The 26172-nt window shown below is 42.0% G+C and overlaps 1 protein-coding gene and 1 pseudogene across 1 annotated transcript in view; both read right to left on the bottom strand.

Annotated features, from left to right (window-relative positions):
- Window positions 1-3680: 3680 nt before the first annotated feature.
- On the bottom strand, window positions 3681-16310 carry LOC123586582 (annotated as a pseudogene).
- A 9014-nt stretch (window positions 16311-25324) lies between these two features.
- The window catches only part of F5 (coagulation factor V), a 74979-nt gene continuing 74131 nt past the window's right edge, over window positions 25325-26172 (bottom strand). The window contains exon 25 of the mRNA XM_045452992.1: window positions 25325-25746. Coding sequence (XP_045308948.1) covers window positions 25600-25746 — 147 coding nt within the window. The 3' untranslated portion in view covers window positions 25325-25599. The remainder of the gene's footprint in view (window positions 25747-26172) is intronic.

Here is a 26172-nt window from a genome sequence, read left to right as displayed (position 1 = left end):
ACCCTGGTATAAAGAGATACTTCCTTTTATCTTCAGTTTGAAAATCTTTACGGGTGAGTTTGAACATCTTTCCATATATTTGTAAGCTATTTGGATTTACTTTTCTGTAAATTACCTATTCTTGATCTTTGCTCACTTTCTTTTTAAAAAAAATTTTTTTTTCAATATATGAAATTTATTGTCAAATTGGTTTCCATACAACACCCAGTGCTCATCCCAAAAGGTGCCCTCCTCAATACCCATCACTCACCCTCCCCGCCCTCCCACCCCCCATCAACCCTCAGTTTGTTCTCAGTTTTTAACAGTCTCTTATGCTTTGGCTCTCTCCCACTCTAACCTCTTTTTTTTTTCCTTCCCCTCCTCCATGAGTTTCTGTTAAGTTTCTCAGGATCCACATAAGCGTGAAACCATATGGTATCTGTCTTTCTCTGTATGGCTTATGTCACTTAGCATCACACTCTCCAGTTCCATCCACGTTGCTACAAAGGGCCATATTGCGTTCTTTCTCATTGCCCTGTAGTACTCCATTGTGTATATAAACCACAATTTCTTTATCCATTCATCAGTTGATGGACATTTAGGCTCTTTCCATAATTTGGCTATTGTTGAGAGTGCTGCTATAAACATTGGGGTACAAGTGCCCCTATGCATCAGTACTCCTGTATCCCTTGGGTAAATTCCTAGCAGTGCTATTGCTGGGTCATAGGGTAGGTCTATTTTTAATTTTCTGAGGAACCTCCACGCTGTTTTCCAGAGTGGCTGCACCAATTTGCATTCCCACCAACAGTGCAAGAGGGTTCCCGTTTCTCCACATCCTCTCCAGCATCTATAGTCTCCTGATTTGTTCATTTTGGCCACTCTGACTGGCGTGAGGTGATATCTGAGTGTGGTTTTGATTTGTATTTCCCTGATGAGGAGCGACGTTGAGCATCTTTTCATGTGCCTGTTGGCCATCTGGATGTCTTCTTTAGAGAAGTGTCTATTCATGTTTTCTGCCCATTTCTTCACTGGGTTATTTGTTTTTCGGGTGTGGAGTTTGGTGAGCTCTTTATAGATTTTGGATACTAGCCCTTTGTCCGATATGTCATTTGCAAATATCTTTTCCCATTCCGTTGGTTGCCTTTTAGTTTTGTTGGTTGTTTCCTTTGCTGTGCAGAAGCTTTTTATCTTCATAAAGTCCCAGTAATTCATTTTTGCTTTTAATTCCCTTGCCTTTGGGGATGTGTCGAGTAAGAGATTGCTACGGCTGAGGTCAGAGAGGTCTTTTCGTGCTTTCTCCTCTAGGGTTTTGATGGTTTCCTGTCTCATATTCAGGTCCTTTATCCATTTTGAGTTTATTTTTGTGAATAGTGTGAGAAAGTGGTCTAGTTTCAACCTTCTGCATGTTGCTGTCCAGTTCTCCCAGCACCATTTGTTAAAGAGACTGTCTAAAAAATTTTTTTAATGTTTATTTACTTTTGAGAGAGAGCGTGTGCACACAAGTGGGGGAAGGGCAGAGAGAGAGAGAGAGAGAGAGAGAGAGAGAGAGACAGAATCCAAAGCAGGCTCCAGGCTCTGAGCTGTCAGCACAGAGCCCAACGCGGGGCTCAAATTCACAAACTGTGAGATCATGACCTGAGCCGAAGTTGGCCCCCCAACTGACTGAGCCACCCAGGTGCCCCATTTGCTCATATTTCTGTTGGTTGTTTATCCCTCTTTTATTAATTAATAAGAGCCTTTTATATTTTATAAACCTTTTATTTGTCCTTTCATTGAAAATGTTATTTCTAAAAATATACTTTTTATTGACTTGTCTACAGTTATCTTTTGCCACATAAAATCTTATTGATAAAACAAGGTCTGAACACATGATCAGACATACTATGTCCTTAGATAGGAAAACATCATAAAAATATCCCTTTCCTCAAAATTAATTTATAACTTTAATGCAGTTCCAATTAGAGTTCAAACAATATCCAATTAAGATTCCAAAACTATCTTGAAGCTGATATAGGAAACCCAAATGTACAAGAATGACCAATAAAATTTTGCAAAGAAAGACTAGCAAGGGTATTCTTACATCACCAGATATCAGAACACACTTTAAAGGTGCTGGAATAAAGAAGATTTGGTAATATTATTGGAATAGCCAACTACATAAGCAAAACAGACTAGAGAATCCAGAGATAGACCTATCTATGAACATTTAGTAAATGACAACTATTGTCCAATTAAATGACAAAAGGGGTTGGGGCTCCTGGGTGACTCTGTCGGTTAAGCATCTGATCTTCGGCACAGGTCATAATCTCACGGTTCATGAGTTCAAGCCCCACATCAGGCTCTGAAGTGTCAGCACAGAGCCTGAAGCCTGCTTCAGATTCTGTGTCTCCCTCTCTCTACCCCTTGCCTGCTCACTCTGTCTTCACTCTCAAAAGTAAATATTAAAAAAAAAAGAATTTGGGGTGCTTCCTGAATAAAGCTGGAACTTGTTATTTCTGACTTTGGCTAACCCCTCCATTCTTCACTCCTTGCCCGTAGACTCGCTCTGTTCAGCTGCGAGTTGCTTGCCAATTTCTCAAGAGGCTGCTCAGAAATCATCTCTCTCCCACCCTACAACCTTAGTCCAGTTCGCCTCTGAGCTACCACACTAGAAGTAGAATTCACACAGCCCAGGGTTCAGGGTGTGCCTTTGGAAGGTCCCCGGAGGCTCCGGAGTTTGCCAGAGGCACACTGGGAGCAGACAGTCACTGAGCCATTGGGAGGGAACAGCCCTGGATGTGCTGTCTGTGACTCAGCTATTGAACCTCCTCGTGTCACACAGAATGAATTTCATCGGAGGCCAGAACAGACTAGATTATTTAGCCAAGCCAAGTGGTGAAATAATTTATTTTTGAATACACAGATCTTCCTTTACGTACGTCCCGATAAACCTATCGTCAGTTGAAAATATTTAATACACCTACCAACCATCATAGCTTAGCCTCGCCTCTCTTAAGCATGCTCAGAACCCTTACATTAGCCTACACCTGGGCAAAATCATCTAACACAAAGCCTGTTGTATAATAAAGTGTTGAGTATCTCATGTAATCTATTGAACACTGTACTGGAGATGACAATAAGAATGGCCATGTGGGTACCGAGTGGTTGTGTGTCGTTAGCTTACCCTCATGATCACGAGGCTGAGTGGGAGCCGTACCTTGTTTCCTGTGACCAGCGTCATGAAGGAGGATCATCCCACATATGGCTAGCTGGGGAGAAGCTCCAAATTAAAACTTCAAAGTACACTTTCTACTGAACGTGTGTCGCTTTTGCACCATCGTGAAGCCACAAAACTGTTTTAAGCCCATCAGAAATCGGGAGCTGTCTATACCTTACTGTCTTTAAAGAATGCATGTCACTTGTTAGAAAAATATTTGAAGTCCTGTTTTAGAAACATGTGGAACTTCTTATGGCCACCTCCAAAAACAGCACTCATAATCACAAGACCAATGAGTCATAAGTTAGGAAATCCTAAATGAGTTGAAATAAGGGCGTGCTCATTGCTCTCATCTAATATTCATTTGTGGCACATAATTAACCCAAGGAATAGATCAAGTGCTTTATGAGATTCTCATGGCCACAGAGTCAGGCCACAACTATTCAAATGTTTCTGATGTGTCACTCTCCTCCCTTTTTCTCAACCACGCATCAACACATGCAAACATACAACCACACGCTCATTTCCTCTCCTCTCATTTGCTTATGAATTCTCCACGTGATTTTAGTGAGGTATTTTCAAATGCTCTCCAATCGAAAAATAAAGGTTCAAAAAATTTGATGTTTTGAAGTCCACCCACAGAGAAGAGATTACGAAGGAAATGCCCTTCTCAACTCAACCTGAATACTGATTCGGGACCTTCTGTCCAGGCTCCCGTAGCCCAGACTCCCATGAGCCGTTCAATTTTCCTCTCCCCCATCCTGAGGGTGAGGGTTCCTGCCTGGAATACATCCTAACAAAGGGGAAATTTTCAGATTTTGGTGAGGTATTCAGGTGCTGGGAGCCGTGGCTACTCAAGCCACATTGACTCGTGCCAAGTCCTTGTCACATCCTGCCTGGTAAATGATTTCTGAGGGTTTTACACATGACTTCTCCCCCGCTAACTGTGGGCTTTATGTGCGCAGAAATGGAGTGTGATCTTTATTTTTGTATCCTCTATGTCTATTCTGGCATTTTGAACAGGGGTGTGATACAATAACTGTTTCTTGGCAGACATGTTTCCCACACGTCATGAGTTACACTTCCAACCTTCATTAATCCTTTTTTTTTTTTTTTTACTGCTTATTTATGAGTATTATGACATCATACTTAGCTGTAGTGAAGTCTTCTTGGTTCTAGCCCAGTTCTTCCATTTTTTTTTTTTCTTGTTCCTCGACTTTATCCAGTGGCATGTTCACGGCAGGGACGGGGGTAGACACAAGGTTGGGCCTGATCTCTCCTGGAGCCCTGGGGGCACCACACACCATGCACTATGGATGGGAGGGAGCACAGGGGGGCCTGGTGGCCCCAGCAAAGCCTACATACCCGGGAGGAGGCTGTGAGTGCATGGGTTGTCTTGGACGAGGCCCACAATGGGAGGGGCTGATACCAGGCTGAGGTTGAAGGGTTGGCGTGGGGGACACAAAGTGTCTGCTCCAGAGGGGCCAAGTGGCCAAGTCCTTACCCAGGACACAGGTCCACAGGGTGGACTGGGGGACACTGGATGCAGAGCCATGCCACTCCCCCTTTTCCTCTCTGGTGAGGGAAAGGAGGGTTCTAGGCTGAGCCAAGCAGCTACCCTGTCCTGCCTCATCCCGTCCTGGGCCAGTCAGAATAGCTTCGATGTCTGCTTGAAGACGAGGCCTTGATATGCAAGTGTCTCCATGATGTTGGCAATGTTGTAGTCATCGTGCTACGGTGGGACCGGCCTATGTGTTGCAGGCTGGGGTCCTGGTTCCTGTCTAGAAATCCATTCCTGGGCCAGCAGCCCATGGTGAAGCTGTAAGCCTTTTTCAGATTAATCCACTGCTTGAAGTAATTTGCCACTGGCAAACCCAAGTATGGCCCTGGCCTGGGACTTTCGAGTCCCAGTCTCCACACGTGACAAAAATTGACTTGATATTTGGATCGAAGAGGCTTTCTTTTGCTATCTGCTCATCCACCGTCTCCACCACTTGCTGCAGGCTTAGCTGACCATCCGCCATGGCTTGAATAATCCTGGTGAGCTGGGTACAGAATGGAGAAAGCTGTGGATGGACCACAGGCTGGACATATGTGGGAAAGGCAGACCCAATCTCTGTGTTCTGCACACTGACCCCAGCCAGTGAGACTCAGTTCTTCTATTTTGATGTAAGGATCTTCTGATGACATCAACTTTAGAGTGTGTTAAGAATCACAGGGTGATGGGGTGCTTGGGTGGCTCAGTCAGTAAAGCGTCCGACTTCGGCTCAGGTCGTGATCTCGCGGTTTGTGGGTTTGAGCCCTGTGTCGGGCTCTGTGCTGACAGCTCGGAGCCTGGAGCCTGCTTCGGATTCTGTGTCTCCCTCTCTCTCTGCCGCTCCCCTGCTCGTGCTCTGTCATCTCTCAATAATAAATACACGTTTAAAAAAAATGAAAAAAAACCCCAGAATCACAGGGTGAGAAAAGGCCTACGATGGTAGTAGTGCATGAATACCCTTTAAGGAAAAGCAAAAATATACGAGAGGACGTACGGGTTCGGGATCCTGTGTCCGATGGTTCCCAGAAACCCCTGTGCTTCAGTTCCTTATTCTGGCAAGGATAGTTTGGTTGGTAGCCTTTAGATGTGCCCCCAGCAATGAAGACAGGGAGTTCACACAGGAGAGAGAAGTCCTTGAAACTTGTGAGCAACCAACTGTTCAGATCTCTTACCTCTCTGCTCCCACCCAACCTAAAACCTCATCCCGCAGCTTAATATATGCAGGACTTAGTGGTGAGGCGCATCGGAGGGACACGGGTTGGGGGTCCTGTCCCCACCATGCTGCTGGGAGAACTTGGGCCAGTTATCAACCCCTTCTAAAGGCTCAGTTTTTCTTACGTAAAATGTAAATCGTAGTATTTACCTCTTAGGGTAGTTGAGAGGACTAAATTAGGTTAGACACGTTAAAGGCTTTGCACAGTGCCAGGCACAACACTGATCCAAGAGGATGAGATGTATTATTTGCTAAGTACCATAGTGGGTCAGCTTCCAAGTACTTAGGAGAGACACTGTCACACAGTTGGAGCTCTTTAAACACTTAGGCAGCCAGCAAAGGCAAAGGACATTTCGAATTCAGCTTTTGTTTATTTTGTCAGAAGCTGAAGTGTATTTATGAGCAGAGAAGAAAAGGACAGAAAAGAGTCAGGTTTTTTTTGTTTTGTTTAAATTTTGTCATACGTAATTTTTATCCGAAAAACCCCCATCCATTTAAAATATATGGTTCAGGGGCCCTGGGTGGCTCTAAGACTCCGACTTTGGCTCAGGTCACGGTCTCCCCGTTAGTGGGTTCGAGCCTCGCATCGGGCTCTCTGGTGACAGCTCCGGGCCTGGAGCCTGCTTCGGATTCCGTATCTCCCCCTCCCACCTACTCCACTCGCGACGTGCCTCTCTCTTTCAACAAGAAACATTAAAAACGTTAAAAATGAAATAAAATGTATCGTTCAATCAGTTGAGGCAAAATAGTCCTATAACTACCACTAACTATCCAGGGGTTTTTGAAACAGGCCCCTGAGGTTGGGGGGTGGGGGGAGGGGGAGGCTGCTGGGATCCAGAACCGAAGTGCAAGTTTTGGCCTCGACTAAAAAAAGGAGGCTCTCCCCTCTCCCCCTCAGGGAAGTAGGTAAGGTGGGTGGAAACGCAGGGAAATAGGCCCTGAGTAGAGGTGCAAGTGACCTTGGAAGCATTTCCTAATGTTTATTGCCCCGTATGGCAGGATGCTAGGTGTGCGCTGAGGAGAAGGGAAGCGGGAACGGACAGGCTTGACCACAACGCGCGCGGGAAGCTGAGAGTCGCTCCCTGGGGAGAGACCAGCACGGAGGTGCAAAATGGCGGCCCCGCGGCGCGCACGACTACTTGCGCCTGCACCTGCGCCGGCGCGGTGGCCCCTGGCGGTGGGCCGGCGGCACGAGGAGGCCTGACCGCTCCAAGGCTGGACGGAGGACGCACCCGAGAATGTTCGGAGGGTTTGGAAGCAACGCTGGAGGAGGCGGCCACGCCAGGAGGGAGCCTGTGGAAGACGGAGGTGGGAGAGGCGTGGGCTCGGGAACTGGGAGCCTCGGGGGAATCTCGGGGCGGTGAGCTCTGAGTGCACGAGACCCCCCCCCCCCCCCCCGGGAGGTTCGGGCGGGTAGCGTTTCCCGTTGCCCACGTGGACTCCTCATGAGAGGTGAGGAGGTTCAGGCCACGCTCCCAGCAAGTGGCCGGTGAAATGGAGTGGAAGGCCCAGGGGAAGCTGTTAACAGCGGGCGGAAAACACAAAGAAAGGAGCGTTTGGACAAACGCTAGGCTTTTAAAAGAGCGCTGCTGGTGCTTCACCGGGATGTGGGCGGATGTTTACCGAGGACCTGCGGGAGGACAGCTGTCGTACCGTCCGCCGTCCGGTCCATCAGCAGATAGCGTTGGCTTAAAATCTGTCCGAAGGCCCCACCGCTTTGACCAGCCTCACGGCCACCCCCGACCTGCATGGGTGCCTGCAGTTGCATCTGATGGCCTTCCTGGGACTATCCTTGCACCTTTAGAGAACGCGGCAGCCAGGAAGGTTCTTCTCAAGCAGAGCCCGGGTCAGAACTCTCCTGTTCAAAACGCCTCAGTAAACTTCCCATCTCGTTCAGCAACCCCCCCCCCCCAGGGCTTTCTAGAGCTACAGTGCCCACCCCCCAAGCCCCCAGACCCTCGCCTCTTCCCACCCACCTTACGGTCCCATCTCCGCTTCTACTGATCTCACCTTCTTACCCCCCTCTTGCTCAGTCAGCTTCAGCCTCCACGGTCTCCTTGCTGTTCCTGCACCGCCCCCGAGGTGTGAGCTTTATGGCAAGATGTTTGCACTCACTGGTCTGTCTGCCTGCCTGTTTTTTCTGCCCATCCCTCTGTATTGTTCGCCTCCTCACCCCACCTCCTTCCGGTCTCTGCTTCAATGGTGCCTTTCTCTCTAAGGCCTTCCCTGACCATCCTGCTTAATATTCACCTCCGTTCCACAAACGCCTTGTTCCCTCCCCTGGTTTATTTTTGCCTTAGGACCTAATAATGTCTGACACCCTATATGTTTTCCTTATTGTTCCTCGTCTTTCTTTTTCAACTTGAGGGTAAATGCCATTAGATGACAGATTTTGTCTGCTTTTGCCCTCTTCAGTACTCGTAAAGGTGCCCGGCACTTACAAAATAATCGATAAGTTGAAATGACTGAAGAGATACTTGCTTATGACTGTAAGGTGGAATTTTAATTGAATGCAAGCTTCAATACAAAGGAAAAGGAGAAAGAGACAGGATAAAAAGGTCATTTGCTCTGGAAAGAGGAAAGAGAAAATGGGAAAAGAAGAAAGAAGAAATTAACAAGCTACTAATGTTTTCTAACAGATCCTTATTAGTTCAAAGACTGGGCCAGATCAAAGGTCAGAGACAGAAAATAAAGGGATAGGATAAGGATTTGGAAGGTTTCACACTCCAAGTATATACTTTAGGACAAGTCTGCAACTAAATTTAACATCCCTCCACGTCCACACAGATTTAGATTGTAAGAAACTGCACAACATCAGTAGAAAGGGTGTTTAAAAAAATTTTTTAATGTTTATTTATTTTTGAGAGAGAGAGAGCATAAGCAGGGGAGGGAAGGAGAGAGGGGGAGACAGAATCCGAAGCAGGCTCCAGGCTCTGAGCTGTCATCACAGAGCCCGACACGGGGCTCGAACTCACAGACTAAGAGATCATGACCTGAGCCGCAGTCGGATGCTCAACCGACTGAGCCACCCAGGCGCCCCGAAAGGGTGTTTTCTAAAGTGTGGCATTAGGTTTAGGTAGGCCAGTACTTTAGAGGGGGCTAAACACAGAATGACAAGAAATGTTTTGGTAAAATACGCGATAAAGACGGTTGTTTTCAAAGAAGTTCTCTTAACATGAAAACAGGAAAAACTTGCGTCCTGTGAGCATTGAAAGTACTGTGAGCAAAGTGCTAGGGAATCACCGCTGTGGGGGAGAAAGAATGGGAGAAGGTAGTTAAATATAAACCTGGTTTTATTTGCAAAGCTTAATCTCCATAAGTGGCACCTTCTTAAAGCAAATACCTGGTCCAGGGAGCTCCTAACATTGATGTGTCAAAATCTAGGCTGTAGTCTGAATGATTCCAAATTCTGGGGGAAACAATGTGTTTAGAGTCCATTGTTCTGAGTGTTAACATGGCAGCACTTCATAAAATATTAAGAAGGTAGCTACTAAGAAAAATATTAGTATGTGATTACTAAAACCAGGCTTTAATCGCTAGAAATTTATGAATAAGTCTGTTAGTTCCTTGAGGGCAAGGCATTTCCCTACCGTAACTAAAATTTTGCTTCCCACAAGTGATGAGCGATAAATATTTGTTTAATGGAATCGGATGATGCCAAATATGTTATATTCATTTTCAGGAAAGGTGATCATTAGAAATGATCAGTCTGTACTAAATGAAATTATAAATAAGAATCTGATTTCGCCTCTACATATAATGTTTGCACGTCGATGTGTCGTACCATCGGTATTCTCCTGTGAGCCGCATTCAGGTGTTTCACTACCCAAACAGAAGGGTGCTCTATTCCAAGATTACAGGCAAAAATTAGGTGAACGGAAATAATTTCCTCAATTTACATTTTCTTTCCCATTAGTTGTTCTGAAACATTCAGCTTCTCCTACCGTTTGCTTATAATAGAATCTGGTGCAGGAACATAAGAGTTCTGCAAAAATTAGGGTAGTGTGCAATTCTTGAGCTCATTGCTAACGGAACGGCCATCAAAATCATGACTTAGAGAAGACACTACTTATGATATGAGCTGTTGTCTGAAGGACAACTATTTCCCTTTAGAGACTGTGACATCTACCTTTGGCGTAAGCCAGGCCATCCCGAGAGCGTTGCACTTGGATCACACAGCACTGGACTTTTACTGAGCTGCTTTGGTGGGAGTCCATTCAGCCATTCCTGAGGGATTCAACTGGAAACCGACCTATAAAGTCTACTCTTGCCATAGACGCTCTGCACATTACATGATGGTCTCTTTCTGTGGTCCTTTGAGAGAAATTTTTAATTTTAGCACCAAGAAAAGTGCTTCCTTCGAACATTGGTGGGGGGGGGGGCACTCTATTGTATAACTGATAAGGTTTTTCTTTTTGCATCTGCTCTGAAAACTTCCTGCTAAACCCAAACCCACTCATAGCAAGGCATAGGGGTTTACAGTCCCCATTTCCATGTCCTTCTCTTTCTTGCTTCCCTTTTATGTTCCTGCCTCTGTTTTCGCCTTCTCTCCTGCTTCCAACATAAGTTGTTTGATAGGAGTTTATGTTCTCTTGGAGGCAACCTGACATCTTTTAGGGGACCCAGATGAGAGCTGAATATATTCATTCATATACACATTATGTCCATAGAATGATATGGTGCTTAGTTATTTGAGATTTATTTCCTGCTGAGAGCATGGTGCTTTCTATTACTTTGCCCTCGGAAGAAGTACAAGACTCTTTGATTTAGGAGGTTAGCTGCTAGGAGGACGGAGAAGATTCTTTATAATACGTGGCCAGTATCAAGCCCCACTATGGTCACTGGCGAATTGTTTGTAAAGGCCTTTATAGCTCACTGCAGAAAAGTATCGTCTTCACACAATCTATTATAATGTAACATGCTGAGCTTTCTTCCTAGTTTAGTCTCTGGCACAGCCGATTTACACGTCCATGCTTCTTGCCTCCTTCGTGGGCAACCAGTCCACTGTGCACTCAAAACACTTTTACTTACTTCCTTTAAAATGATCCAATTTGTGTATGGATGATGTACAGTAACTCCTGAATCCCCGATTAGCCGGAGCGTGGACTCCGGACATCATCTAACGTTAAATAGTCCCCACCCCTGAGAAAAACGTAATTAGTCCGGTTAAATCCACCGAAGAAAGTCAGTGCGAGCCATTCAATTCTTTGTTTTGCCTGGATAATTAAGGCTTGACCTCTGAGCGGAAGCCCTCACAACTTTGGCAGTTGAGCCAGAGGCCACCTACTGGGAAGACGTGGGGTTACAGAAAATAGAGCAGGGATGAAAAGTAACAATGGTCGTTGAGCAGTGCGAACGAAGGCACTTAGTGCCACTGGATTGTCTACTTGTAAAAGGTATCGTGTCAACCATTTTTGTTATGTATATTTTACCACATATTAAAAAAAGTAACAAGTGATATAAAACAAGGTGTTCGACACAGCAGAAATTAGTAACAATTGTTCATCATGATACCACTATATTGATGCTATAGTTTATATTTATATATCGTTGTTATTAGTAATAATACATATACATACTGTTTAATATGTGCCATGTACTATTCTAATCGCTACACATAGAAATATAGTCTTTGTCACTATTTCCCCAAGACTACTGAGAAACGTTTTGCATTCTCTTTTAATTTTTTTTTAACATTTACTTATTTTTGAGAGACAGAGAGACAGAGCACAAGTGGGGGAGGGGCAGAGAGAGAAGGAGACACAGAATCCCAAGCAGGCTTCAGGCTCTGAGCTGTCAGCACAGAGCCGGATGCGGGGCTCGAACTCACAAACCGTGAGATCAAGACCCGAGCCCAAGTCGGTTGCCCAACCGACTGAGCCATCCAGGTGCCCCACCTTTTGCATTCTTATCTGTCACATCTGGAAACATGGTTGCCACATTCCATCCAGACTGTCAGAAAGCCTCTTCAGTCAACAAGAAGGAACTTTGATTGAAGGCAGTTGGGATAAACAGAACAGTAAACCCATTACCAAATTTCATGCCCCCAGAAGCAGCTGGGTATATGAAAATATCTGGAACATTGACAAGTTGCCCCTGAAGGTGAAACACGAAAGAGCTGGCGAACCTCAGATGGCTCAAGTGTGGGCGAGTGGTAAAACACAACGAAGCAGAACAATCACCTAAGCATTGAAAACTCTCGTCATTATCCAAATATGCCCATGTGATTGTCTCACCTCTCGGCTGGTCAGTGTCCCACATATGACACTCTTTTGTCCACCTGGCTTCCTACCCCAGTGCCATGCCTTCTGACCAGCATGCCCTGTCCTCTCAGCAAGCCAGAGTCTTGTCTGAGGTTGGCATCCTCCGTCACATCTCCAAAGGTAACCTGCTTTTCATCTGGTTACTACCATCCTATCCATTATCCTAATCCACTGATCTGGCATTCTGCACAGATTGCCTTGATACGCATACAATGTCTTCAAGATCTGAGTCAAATGACCTTCTCCAAGAGCTTTCACAACGTGACTCATCTTACATAGGTACTCTTTTGGTTGACTTTTTAGTACTCGGAGTGTAGTCTGCCCATCGTCTCTCTTTGCTTCTTCTTCCTTTTTTTATGGAAGTACAGTGGACACACAATGTTAGTTTCAGGTGTGCCACATAGTGATTCAACAACTGTACACGCCACAGGCATAGCTGCCATCTGTAGTAATACCATTGACTATATTCCTGAGGCTGTACCTTTCATTCGTGTGACTTATTCATTCCGTAACTGGAAGTCTGCATCCCTCACTTTCCTTCACCCATTTTACGCATCCCCCTCACCCCTCACCCCTCTCCCCTCCAGCAACCACCAGTTTGTTCTCTGTATTTATGGGTCTAATTCTGCTTTGTTTGTTTCCAAATCTAAGTAAAATTATGTGGTATCTGTCTTCCTCTATGTGACTTATTTCACTTGGCATGATAACCCTCTAGGTCCATCCGTGTTGTCACAAATGGCAAGATCTCATTCCTTTTTAAGGATAAGTAATATTCCATTTTGTGTGTGCGTGTGTGTGTGTGTGTGTGTGTGTGTGTATACACACACACACATTACATCGTCTTTATCCATTCATCAGCCTATGGTTTGCCTCCATATCTTGACTATTGTAAATGATACTGCAACACAGGGGTGCATATATGTTTCCAATTTACTGTTTTCATTTTCTTTGCCTAAATACCCAGTAATTCCGTTAATGGATCATATGGGAGTTCTATTTTTAATTTTTTTAAGGAACCTATATACTGTGTTCCACAGTAGCTACACCAATTTACACTCCTACTAACAGTTGCACAAGTGTTCCCTTTTCTCCACATCTTTGTCAACTCTTGTTAATTTGTTGTCTTTTAAAGTTCTGGACACTCTGGGGGCACCTGGGTGGCTCAGTCGGTTAAGTGTCCGACTTCGGCTCAGGTCATGATCTCACGGTCTGTGAGTTCGAGCCCCACGTTGGGCTGTGTGCTGACAGCTCTGAGCTCAGAGCCTGCTTCTGATTCTGTGTCTCCCTCTCTCTCTGACCCTCCCCTGTTCATGCTCTGTCTCTGTGTCAAAAATAAAGTTCTGGACATTCTGACAGGTATGAGGTGATATCTCATTGTGGTTTTGATTTGCATTTCCCTGATGATGAGTGATGTTGAGCATCTTTTCATGTGTCTGTTGGCCATCTGTATGTCTTCTTTGGAAAAATGTCTGTTCAGGTCCTTTGCCCATATATATTTTTTTAAAGTCGGCTCCTCGCCGAGCACAGAGCCCAATGTGGGGCTCAGGCTTACAACCTTGAGATCAAGACATGAGCCGAGATCAAGAGTTGGATGCTTAACTGAGCCACCCAGACGCCCCATTTTGCCCATTTTTTAAATCAGATTTTTTTGTTGAGTTGTGTAAGTTATTTTGGATGTTAACCCCTTCTTGGATATATCATTTTCAAATATTTTCTACCATTTAGTAGGTTGCCTTTTTGTTTTGTTGACCATTTCCTTTGCTATGCAAAAGCTTTTTCTTTTGGTGTTTTATTGTCTTCTTATGTTTGTCTTTTCTATCCAAATAGCTAATACATGTTAAAAGAGCCAGAGCAATGTCTTTTATTTTTTAAAATATACTCTCCCCTATAATTCCTATCATAGTACTTTTTTGTATAAATACAACAACTTTGTTGTGTGCTAAATAAATGTTTTTAAAAAGCAAATTAACATGGTAGTACATCTAGGGATGCTAATACTGTTTTTTTCTTTCCATATACCAAATGCAAAATACATAAGTATCTTTGGTGAGGACAGTTCATACAACCCAGAGATAGCAAATCTTATATCTACAGTACCTAGATGTAAAAAACTTCTTACTACCTGGGCATTGACAATGTAAATGTCACTCCACACAGTCATTTTATCTGCCTGTGTCTTATTGCTTGTCCCATCTCTAGTCTCTGACAACATAAGAACTTAGAAGAATTAGGCATTCTGAATTTTCCATAAAATCACTTTCTATTAGGAAAAAATGCGAAGAAAAAATGGTAGCATAGAAATCACAGATATTTTTAAGTGTGTGTTAGGGCATGTGCCAGTTATAGAAACCAAATCCACTGACCCATGAATTGCGCTTTCTTGGCCTATCTAGAGAAGTAAATGGTAAAACTCTAGAGGATTCAAGCTGTTTCGTTAATGTGTTTTCCCCAAGTTTGCCAGAATGGTCCTGAACTCAAATAATTATGATTATTCAAAGTTATTCTTAAAAACAATGAAGTTTGTAATTTCTTTTAACAGCTTGAAAAAAATTCTAGAGCCTTGATACGCCTTTTCCTCTGACCTTTTCCTATTTGTGATACACTCACAGACCCTCTTTTCTAATTTTCAATTATGATTATTGGTAACATTTAGGATTTTATCTGTTAGTTTCTTCAAGTCATGATTCCACTGTGAGTCACTTAGCTCCTTTGCATAGAAACCAATTATGATACAACAGTGGACAGTGATATGTCAGTGGAGGATATAGTATACAACAAAAGTTGTAATACCATATAAATGACTTCAAAGAGAGGAATAAAAATACAGAAAATGCTTTTTATTTCAAAGAGGGGTTTTCATTTTCCCACAGAGCACCAGATTTAACCCAAACATCTCATTGATCCCCAAACAAGTATTGTTCAGATTAATAGGATTTATTAATTAATATTTATATATTAATAATTAATAATTCATGTCTACCTGTCAGTGGGGGAGGGGATGAATTATAAATGTTACAATTTTTCCATTCTATGGAAGAGAAACCAGACTGAAAAAGAGTCTGGGAGTCTGATCACCTGGTTTTTAGTTTCACCTCTGACACAAACAAGCAGTAGTTTCAGGCAAGTTGTTTAACCTTTGGAGACATTCTTCTCACATATAGGATAACGAAGTTGGAGCTCATGCTCCACCATCATCTCATCCCCTACTTATTATTCCATATGATTTTCTTGTCCCTCTTATATCTTGGTAGAATCTAGATCTGGAGAGATCCTGCCCACTTCTTCAGTAGACAGACCATGACTAGCTACATAATTTGCAAAATAAAAATGGCAGCCTCCTTGTTAAAAAATTATTAAGAATTTCAAGAGCAAGATGATGGAGCATTAAACTAAGCATGGGGGCCCCTCTGAGCATGGGGGCTCTTTGAGCAGATCGCACACCCACGAGGCTGGCCCTGCAGAGACCAAAGGAATTTTTATTTTATATTCAGACACTCTCTTTTGCTCTTAACAGAATGAACATCAGAGAAATACTGGTGGAACACTGACATGCCTCATTAAAAGACAGAAATAATGAACATACAGTATTAGAAAGCCAACGTTTTAGATAGACCAAGGTGACAGGATGGGAGGCTCCTGACTTTCCCTCCTGCCATGGATTTGCCAAAGGTATAGCTACACACGGGTCATTTCCCTCTGAGAGAAATCTAAAAAGCAACTGAGTAATCCCTTCACATCAGCTTATTGAGAAAACACCCACATGAAAGTGGGTAGGAAAGGCTGAGACACACACCATACACCCCACCCCTGGCACAGAGCCTTATGATTGGGAGGGAACCCAGAGCTCCCAGCCTCCCTATGAGTGAAGGGTTTGGACCACACATCGAGTGCTCCAGTTTTAAGGCTACTATGCGAGGCATGGGTCCCCAAGTCTCTTAGCTCAGGGAGCCAACAGGGCTTGGCATTCACGAGTCCCACAGGACCATACCAAACAAAGAAGCAGTTGTTAAACACGCCCCATAGCTCTTCCCGGGGCTCAGCGCACACCGACCAGGCAAAGATTATCATCTCCTCATTTCCCCCTGGAAGGATTTTGAGAGCACAATTTCCTAGCTGCTCCATGATGGTCTGGCTTCTAATCAGTCTGTTTCTGGGTGCTGGCTGGGATCCTCCCAGGAGCCCTAAAAAGCTGGTAGGCACTTGTCCCACATTCTCCCTCTGGCTCATTTCAACAACAATGACAGCAACAAACAAGTTGCCAGCTTCTTCCTGGAAGGAAAGTGCCCACACATAAAGCGCTCCAAGTTTTGCAGCTGTCACCCTAGGAACAGGTTCTGAAGTCACTGACTCTAATAGCCACCAGGGCTCAGCATTTAGAAGTCCCCTAGGACCATATGAAACAAACAAAGCAGTTTTTAAATGGGCACACAAGCACTTTTTGCAGCTCTCCCTTCCCTGGCTCAGTACAGAAGGAAGAGGCAAAAACATTCAACTCCCAGTTTCTCCCTAGAATGCATTGGACTAGATATTTTCCTAGCTGCTGTTTGAGGTTCTGGCTTCTAGTTACACTGCATGGGGGAGCGGACTGGGATCCTCTCAGGAGCCTGAAAGAGCTGGTGGGAATGTCCCCTACCATCTTTCTTCAACTTGTCCAGCAGTAAAACCAAGGCTCCAGCTTCTCCCTGGAAGGAGCATGTCCACTCATGTAGCACCCCAAATGCTATAGTTGCTACATGAGGGACTGGCTCCTGAATGATCTAGCTCTGGGGCTGACAGAGCTTAGCACTCACAAGTCCCCCAGAACCACACAATGCAAAGAGATGACTTTATATGGGTATACAAGCACCTCTACCAACTTTTCTGTTTTTTCTTTTCTTTTTTTTTTTTTTTTAAATTGTTTTTTTCAACGTTTATTTATTTTTGGGACAGAGAGAGACAGAGCATGAACGGGGGAGGGGCAGAGAGAGAGGGAGACACAGAATCAGAAACAGGCTCCAGGCTCTGAGCCATCAGCCCAGAGCCTGACGCGGGGCTCAAACTCACGGACCGCGAGATCGTGACCTGGCTGAAGTCGGACGCTTAACTGACTGCGCCACCCAGGCGTCCCCCAACTTTTCTCTAGCTCAGCACAGAGTAAGCAAAAATACCCGGTTCCCAGTTTCTTCCTGATAGGGACTAGACTGTACATCTAATAACCTGACTCTCCCAGCTTCTGCCTGAAGGTCAGGCTTCCAACTACCCTGAATTGGTGGGATGATGGGGCAGACAATTAATAGTCCATGAAACTGAAAAGGCATGTGGGCATTTCCCATATCTTTGGGACTATAATGGATCACCCCAATCTACTGGGACCCGTAAAAAAGTCAGCAGGATGGACAGTCACAGAGATTTGAGAAGCAACAATAACGTCAGGCTAGGCTGACCTCGCTAATCAACTACACAGTCTAGTCAGTCAAGACTAGGTGGGGTGGCTATTTCATCTAAGGCACAGACAATTCAGAGAGCCAAGGAAAATGAAGAATCAGGGAAATGTATTCCAAACAAAAGAATAAGACCAATTTTTGGAGACCAACCTTAATGAAATAGATATAAGTGATTTACCTGACAGAGTTCAAGCTAATGGTCATAAAGATGTGTGAATTTCAGCAAAGAGATGGAAAATATGAAAAAGTGCCAAACAGTAGTCACAGAGCTAAAGAATACAATAACTTAAGACTTCAATAGAGGGGTTCAATGGCAGACTAGATCAAGTGGAAGAAAGGATCAGTGAGCTCAAAGTCAAGGCAGTGAAAATCGTCCAATCAGAGGAAGAGGAAAAATTAAGAAAGAATTAAGATAGCTTAAGGGACATATTGGACACCATCAAGTGGACCAGTAGATGTATCATAGGTATCTGAGAAGGAGAAGAGAGGGAAAGGGACAGGAAGCTGATTCAAAGAAACAATGGCTTAAGACATCTCAAACATGAGGAGAGAAACATCCAGATCAAGGAAGCTCAAATATTACCAAAGAGACGAATCCAAAAGAGACCCACGCCAAGACACACTATACTTGTATTGTCAAATGTTAAAGAAAATGAGAGAATCTTAAAATCAGCAACATAAAAGTGACTTGTTATGTACAAGGGATCCCCCATAAAACTGTCATCAGGTTGTTCAGCAGAAACCTTATAGGCCAGAGGAGAGTGGGATGATATATTCAGAGTGCTAAACAACAACAAAAACAGCAACAACAAACAAGAAACAGCCAGCCAAGAATACTCAGCCCAGTAAAATGTCCTTCAGAATTGGAGAGAGATTTTCCCAAACAGAAGCTGAAGGAGCTCATCATTACTAGATCGGCCTTACAAGAAATGTTAAGGGTGGTTCTTCAAGTTGAAATGAAGAGATGCCAACTACTAATATGAAAATACAAGAAAGTGTAAAACTCGCTGTCAAAAGTAAATATGGAGCTAAATTTAGGATATGCTAGTATTGTATGAGGATGTGTAAATTGTTACAACAAAGGTATAAGCCCTAAAAGACGAAAGTCTTAAAATAACTATAGCTACAGTAATTTGTTAATGGACACATAGTATTAAAAGATTTAAATTGTGACATCAGTAAAAAAAAGGGGGGGGGACATACAAATGTAGAGACTGCATGTGTTTGTAAGTTGTTATCGGATTAAAATAGACCATTATATATACAAGATGTTATGTATAAGCCTTACGGTAACTACAAAACAAAACCTTTAGTAGATATGCAAAGGATAAAGAGAAAGGAATCAAAGCATACTTCAGAAAACCATCAAATCACAAAGGAAGAAAGCAAGAGTGGAACAAAAGTGGGACACATAAATGGCCAGAAACAATGAACAAAATGGAAATATTAAGCTCATATCTATCAATAATTACTGTAAATATGAATGGACTATAAATTCTCCAGTCAAAAGACATAGAGTTGCCAATGGATATAAAATAAGAGCAAACTAGGGGCAGCTGGATGGCTCATTCGGTTGAGCGTCCAACTTTGGCTCAGGTCATGATCTCACGGTTCGTGAGTTTGAGCCCTGCGTCGGGCTCTGTGCTGACAGCTCAGAGCCTGGAGGCTGCTTTGGATTCTGTGTTGCCCTCTCTATCCGTCCCACCCCTGCTTGTGCTCTGTCTCTCTCTGTCTTTCAAAAATGAATAAACATAAAAAAAAGAGCCAACTACATACTACCTATAAAAGAATAACTTCAGCTTTAAGGACACATGTAGGCTGAAAAAGAAGAGATGAAAAAAGATTTTCCCATGCAAATATAAACAGAGCAGGGTAGCTATATTTATATCAGACTAAATAAACATTAAGCCTAAAACAACAGGAAAAATAAGTATATAATAATAAAGGGGTGAACTCATCCAAAAGATATAATCACCGTAAATACTTACGCACCCAACATTAGGCACCTACAAATAAGAAACAGTTATTAACAGATCTGAAGGGAGAAATAGCAGTACAATAATAGTAGGAGACTTCAGCATCCCACTTTCAACAATGGACAAGTCATCCAGGCATAAAATCAGATGGACCTCACAGACATTTACAGAACATTGTAACCAACAGCAGCAGGCTACACCTTTCTCAAGCACACATGCAACATTTTCTAGGAGAGATCATACGTTAGGCCACAAAACAAGTCTTCGTAAATTTAAGAAGGTCAGAATCATATCTAGCACCTTTTCCAATCATAAGGGCATGAAACTAGAAATCAGTTCCAAGAAGAGAATAAAAATTCACACATAGAGATTAAACAACATGCTCCTGAGGAACTGATGAATAAGAGAAGAAATCAAATGGGAAGTCAAAAAATAACTTGAGACATATGAAAATAGAAACACAACAGACCCAAACTTATGAGATGCAGCAGAAGCAGTTCTAAGAGGGAAATTTATAGTGATAAATGCCTACGTTAAGAAAAAAGAAAGATCTCAAATAAACCTAACGCTACGTCTCAAAGAACTAGAAAGAGAAGAACAAACCAAGCCCAAAGTTAGAAGGAAAGAAGACAGTGGACATAAATAAAATATAGACTAGAATGGCAATAGAAAAGATCAGTGAAACTAAGAGCTGATTTTTTGAAAAGATAAAATTCACAAAACTTTGGCTAAACTAAGACAAAAAGAAGTAAGGCTCAAATAAATATAGGATCGTAAGTGAAAGAAGACACATTACAGCTGATATCACAGATATACTAAAGATTACAAGAAACTATTATGAACAATTACACACCAAGAAATTGGACAACCCAGAAGAAATTAATCAATTTATGGGAACGGGGCATCTGGGTGGTTCAATCTGTTAAACATCTGACTCCTGTTTTGAGTCAGGTCATGATCTCACAATTCATGAGTTCAAGTCCCATGTCAGGCTCTGTGCTGACAGCTCAGAGCCTGGAGCCTGCCTTGGATTCTGTGTCTCCCTTTCTGTCTCTGCCCCTCCCCGGCTTGCACTCTGTCTCTCTCTCAAAAATAAATAAACATTAAAAAATAAAAAATATATATTAAAAAAAATTCCTGGGAACATCTAACCTACCAAGACTGAATCATGAAGAAATAGAAAATCTGAACAGAACAACGAGTGAGGAGATTGAAGCAGTAATCAAAAGCCACCCAACAAAGGGAAGCCCAGGACGAAACAGCTTCATGGACCAAATATTTGAGCAAGAATTAACACCAATCCTTCTCAAACTCTTACAAACAATTAAACAGGATGATATTCTCCCAAACTCATTTTATGAGCCCAGCATTGCCCTCATACCAAAGCCAGACAAAGATGCAAAAAAAGAAAATTACAATCCAATATCCCTGATAAATACAGATGCAAAAATCTTCAACAAAACATTATGAATTTGAGAATACGATATAAGGATCATACACCTTGATCAAGTGGGATTTTCTTGGGATGCAAGGATAGTTCAATGTATGCTTTCAATAAATGTGGTATGCTACATCAACAAAATGAAGAATCCATATTACAATATCACTTAAATAGATGCAGTAAAAGCATTTAACAAAATTCAACATCTTTTCATGATAAAAACTCTCAAGTATGTATGGAAGAAATGTACTTCAACATAAAAAGACCATCCAAATATGGCAAGCCAATAGCTAGCATCATATTCATTGGTGAAAAGCTGAAAGCTTTTCTTTTAAGATCAGGAGCAAGACAAGCATGCCCACACTTGCCTCTTTTATTTAAAATAATACTGATAAGGGTGCCTGGGTGGCTCAGTCGGTTAGGTGGCTGACTTCGGCTCAGGTCATGATCTCGCGGTTTGTGAGTTTGAGCCCCGCGTCGGGCTCTGGGCTGACAGCTCAGGGCCTGGAGCCTGCTTCAGATTCTGTGTCTCCCCCTCCCTCTGCCCCTCCCCTGCTCATGCTCTGTGTCTCTCTGTCTCTCAATCGTAAGTAAATGTTAAAAAAAAATTTTTTTTAATAGTACTAGTAGTCCTGGCCAGGGCAATTAGGCAAGAAAAAGAAATGAAAGGATGAGAAAGGAGGAAGTAAAATTGTCTCTATTTGCAGATGACATGATGTTATATATAGAAAACACTAAAGACAACACAAAAGCACTATTATTATGGTGTTATGTATTTTATATATTATAATTAGAGCTAGTAAATTCATCAGAGTTGCAGGATACAAAATCAATATGCAAAAATCAGTTGCATTTCTATATACTAACAACAAACTATTGGAAAGAGACATTAAGAAAAAAATCCCATTTACAATAGAATTGAAAGAATAAAATACTTAGGAATAAATTTAAGCAAGGTGGTTAAATTTAAGAAAAAAATCCCATTTACAATAGAATTGAAAGAATAAAATACTTAGGAATAAATTTAAGCAAGGTTAACCACCTTGGTTAAATTTATTTAACCTCTCATGGCTTATAAGAATTTGTATTGCTAAAGTGTCCACACCACCCAAAGTGATCTATAGATTCAGTGCAGTCCCTATCAAAGTTCCAATGACATTTTCCACAAAAATAGGGGGAAAATCCTAAAATTCATCTAGAACCACAAAAGATTCCAAATATCCAAAGCAATCATGGGGAAGAAGAGCAAGGCAGAAACATCGCACTAGTTGATTTCAAGCTACATTACAAATTTATAGTAATCAAAGCAGTAGGATATTGGCATAAAAACAGACATAGATCAATGAACAGAATAGAGAGCCCAGAAATAAACCCATGCATGTATGGTCAATTAATTTTTGACAAAGATGCCAGAAATACACAATGGGAGTAGGATAGTCTCTTTAATAAGTGTGTTGGTATCTACATGCAAATGAATGAAATTGGACCATTAGCTTACACCATACAGAAAAACCAACTCAAAATGGGTTAAAGACCCAAATATAAGATCTGATATCATAAAACTCCTAGAGCATTGAAGATAAGGTCTTTGACATTGGCCTTGGCAATGATTTTTTGGATATGACACCAAAAAGCATAAAGTAAACAAGTGGGACTACATCCAACTCAAAGTCTTCTGGGCATAAAAGGAAACTATCAACAAAACGAAAACACGATGTACTGAATTAGAGAAAATATTTGCAAACCACATATCTGATAAGGGATTAATATCCAAAACACATAAGGAATTCATACAACTCAATAGCAAAAAACCCAAATAACCCAAATAAAAAAATGGGCAAAGGATCTGAATATACATTTTTCAAAGAAGACATATAAATGGCCAATAGATGAAATGGCCAGTGAAAATATGCTCAACATCACTAGTCATCAAGGAAATGCAAATTCAGAACCATAATGAGATATAAGCTCATACTTGGTTAGAATGGCTATTATCAAAATGACAAAAGACAACAAATCCTGGTGAAGATGCACACTTTGGGTGGGAATGTGAACTGGTACAGCCTCTATGGAAAACAGTATAGCACTTCCTCAAGAAATTAAAGACAAAACTGTATCATATTATTTAACAATCTCATTTGTAGATATATGTAGAAAGGAAACCAAATCATCTGCTTAAAAGATATGTATATTCCCATGTTCATTGCAGCATTATTCATGATAGTCAAGCTATGGAAACAGCTTAAGTGTATGTCAATAGATGAATGGATAAAAAAAAAATGTGGTATATATACAATGGAATATTATGAAGCCTTAAAAAAGAAGGAAATCTTGCCATTTGTGACAACATGGATGAACCCAGAGGTCATTATGCTAAGTGAAACAAGCTAGACAAAGACCAATACTGCATGGTATCACTATTCAGAATTAAAATAAAAAGCTGAAGTCATAGAAGCAAAGAGTAGAATGGTGATGCCAGGGGCTGGCAAGTGGAAGAAATGGGGGAGAACCTGGTAAAAAGGGTATAAACTTTCAATTATAGGATGAATAAGTTCTGAGGATTTAATATATAGCATGGAGACTATAGTTGATAATACTGTATTTTATATTTGAAATTTGCTAAGATAGTAGATCTTAAGCATTCTGACCAAAACAAAACAAAACAAAACAGTAACTGTGAGGGGATGATGAGTTAATTAACTTGACAATGGGAATCCTTGACAATGGGAATCCTTGACAATGAGAATCATTTACATATGTCAAATCATCAAGTTCTGCACTTAAACATATTATAGTTTTGTCAAATATATTTTAATAAAGGTGGGGGGGGGGAGAAAGCCATATTTTGTGGATGTTTGAAGTTCCCCTATGCATTCACAGGACTCAGCCCACCCATGGATGCAATAGGTAACTCTGATAGTTAGTATCTAAAGATGTTCCCAATGAATTCTACTCTTTGGGATGCACCTGTGACTTGTGTTAACCAATAGGATGCCGCAGAGTGAGGCTGTGCCAGTGCCAGGCCTTACCTTTAAGAGGACTGGCAACTTTTGCTTCCTAAACCATGAACACTTGCTTTGAGGAGCCCGAACCACCTTACATGAAGCCCAGCTCTCCTATCGGAGACAGCAAACGGATGGACCACTTGGCTGCCATGTCATGAGGAAATGACCTGAAACCACTTGAGGAGTGACAGAAGATCAGCTGTTTCAATGTCCTGTTGAGCCTTCTGATGACTCTGCCTCCAGCCCTGCCTATGACCTCACTGGATATCCCCACAATGTAGTCAGGAGTCAAACCACCCAGCCGAGCCCAGTCAACCCACAGAATCATGAGAAAGAATAAACGTGTTGCTTTAAGCATTCAGATTTGGGGTGGTTTGTTCCACAAAAAGATAGTCTTACCAGTGACTGCCTATCCCATGTGGCTGAAGTGGACCAGAGAGCTCCCCAGTCTCATGGTATCTATGGGATCATTGGATGCCAAGTTCCCATGGAAGGGAGCGCTGAAAGGGGAAGTTGTTGAGGAAGGGCGAGGGGGAGGTTGGGGCCCTGGAAGGAAGGGCTCTGAAAAAGAGCCACAATTGCTCACCAGTTTTAGCAGGAACAGCTGCATTTGGGCCAGTGGTTCCAACGCTGCTTTACAGGTTTTAGCTTTCCCTTAGGTGAACCTATGCTTTGAAAAAACAGTATACCATTGTAGTGTCAGCTAGACTGAGGCCAAGGGTTCATTTCTCCCATGGTTACTTGGGTTGTGTTTTGTATCTAAAGACCCCTAACTCTGGACATCATTTTATCTCATAGAGGGTCAGAAAAATCATTGTCACGTAAGGAAGGCAGGGTATTTTAATGACTCATTATTTCATATGGTAAGATATTTTTCTCTTCATGTCAAGAAAAATGAACCATTTAAAATTTTATTTGTTTCCTTTACTCTTAAATCATAGTTTTTTTTTTTTTTTTAAGGTAGGTGTGAAAGCTATCCAGGTCTATAAATGGCTTAAAAAAGTAATATCTCTTTTATTAGTGTGTACAGGTTTAAAAAAAAAAAGTGTTTATTTCTTAGAGAGAAGCACACGCTAGCGGGAAGGGGCAGAAAGAGAGGGAGATAGAGAATCCCAAGCAGGCTCTACTCTGTCAGCAAAGAGCCAGATGCAGGGCTCAAACCCACAAACTGCAAGATCATGACCTGAGCCGAAATCAGGAGTTGGACGCATAAATGACTGAGCCACCCAGGCGCCCCTAGTGTTTTTAGGTTTCAACAGAACTATAATGAAGCATGCTAACTACATAAATATTACTTTCTATAGCATTTTTAATCATTGTGACAGATAAGCCATTTGTTTGTTGGTTCTTGATATTTTCCCATATATCTGAATAAATAATAGCCATCATCTCACTGAATTGTAGCAAGGAATGACATTATGAAAGTTTCATACATAAAATTTTATTCTCTAATAGAGAAAAGGGAAACAATCAAAATTATTATTTAAAATATCTATAAAATACATTGCCCGCTCTAAATGGCTTGATATCTTTAAGAGTCTTTCCTATGTCCTTGAATATTCAATTCTAGTAAATATCACAGCCAAAGAGTTCCAAGCGAAGTGCAATACTTTGGTTCCATGTTTTAGGAATGATGCGGATAAACCTGGAAATAATTGGTGGGTTGAAAAAATTCTTCACATGTCCTTTGACATTATTATTTCCTTCAAAAATCTGAAAGGAAAATATGAGAAGATCTTTGATGATGATGTAACAGATATAAAAATCTTATAGGTGATTTTTGTAAAAACAAAGAACACAGACATCATGATCAGAGATGATCTTCAGTCAATTATGAAATCATGTGCCTAACAGACCTCTTTAGGGATTCTACCTCACCAGTGATCCGAGCTGGGAAAATAAAGAAATCTGACATCTGACGCAGTCCCTTTGTAGCTGTGTGACTTCTGGCAGGTTACTTATATTCCCTGATTCTCTATTTCCTCATTGGCAAAATGGGGATAATAAAAGTTTACCTCACAGAAGGCGTTATAAAGACTTTTTTTAAGTATGTACACATATGACAAGTGCCAGAGAGTAGTGGTCACCAACATTTAAAATAAAATGCAATGATATGTGTTTTTACTTATTCTTTTTGCC

The sequence above is a fragment of the Leopardus geoffroyi genome, chromosome C3 (genome assembly GCF_018350155.1).
Source record: "Leopardus geoffroyi isolate Oge1 chromosome C3, O.geoffroyi_Oge1_pat1.0, whole genome shotgun sequence".
In the NCBI taxonomy this organism is placed as follows: domain Eukaryota; kingdom Metazoa; phylum Chordata; class Mammalia; order Carnivora; family Felidae; genus Leopardus; species Leopardus geoffroyi.
The sequence above is the reverse complement of the archived record's forward strand: the minus strand, read 5'-3'. Positions and strand labels throughout refer to the sequence as shown.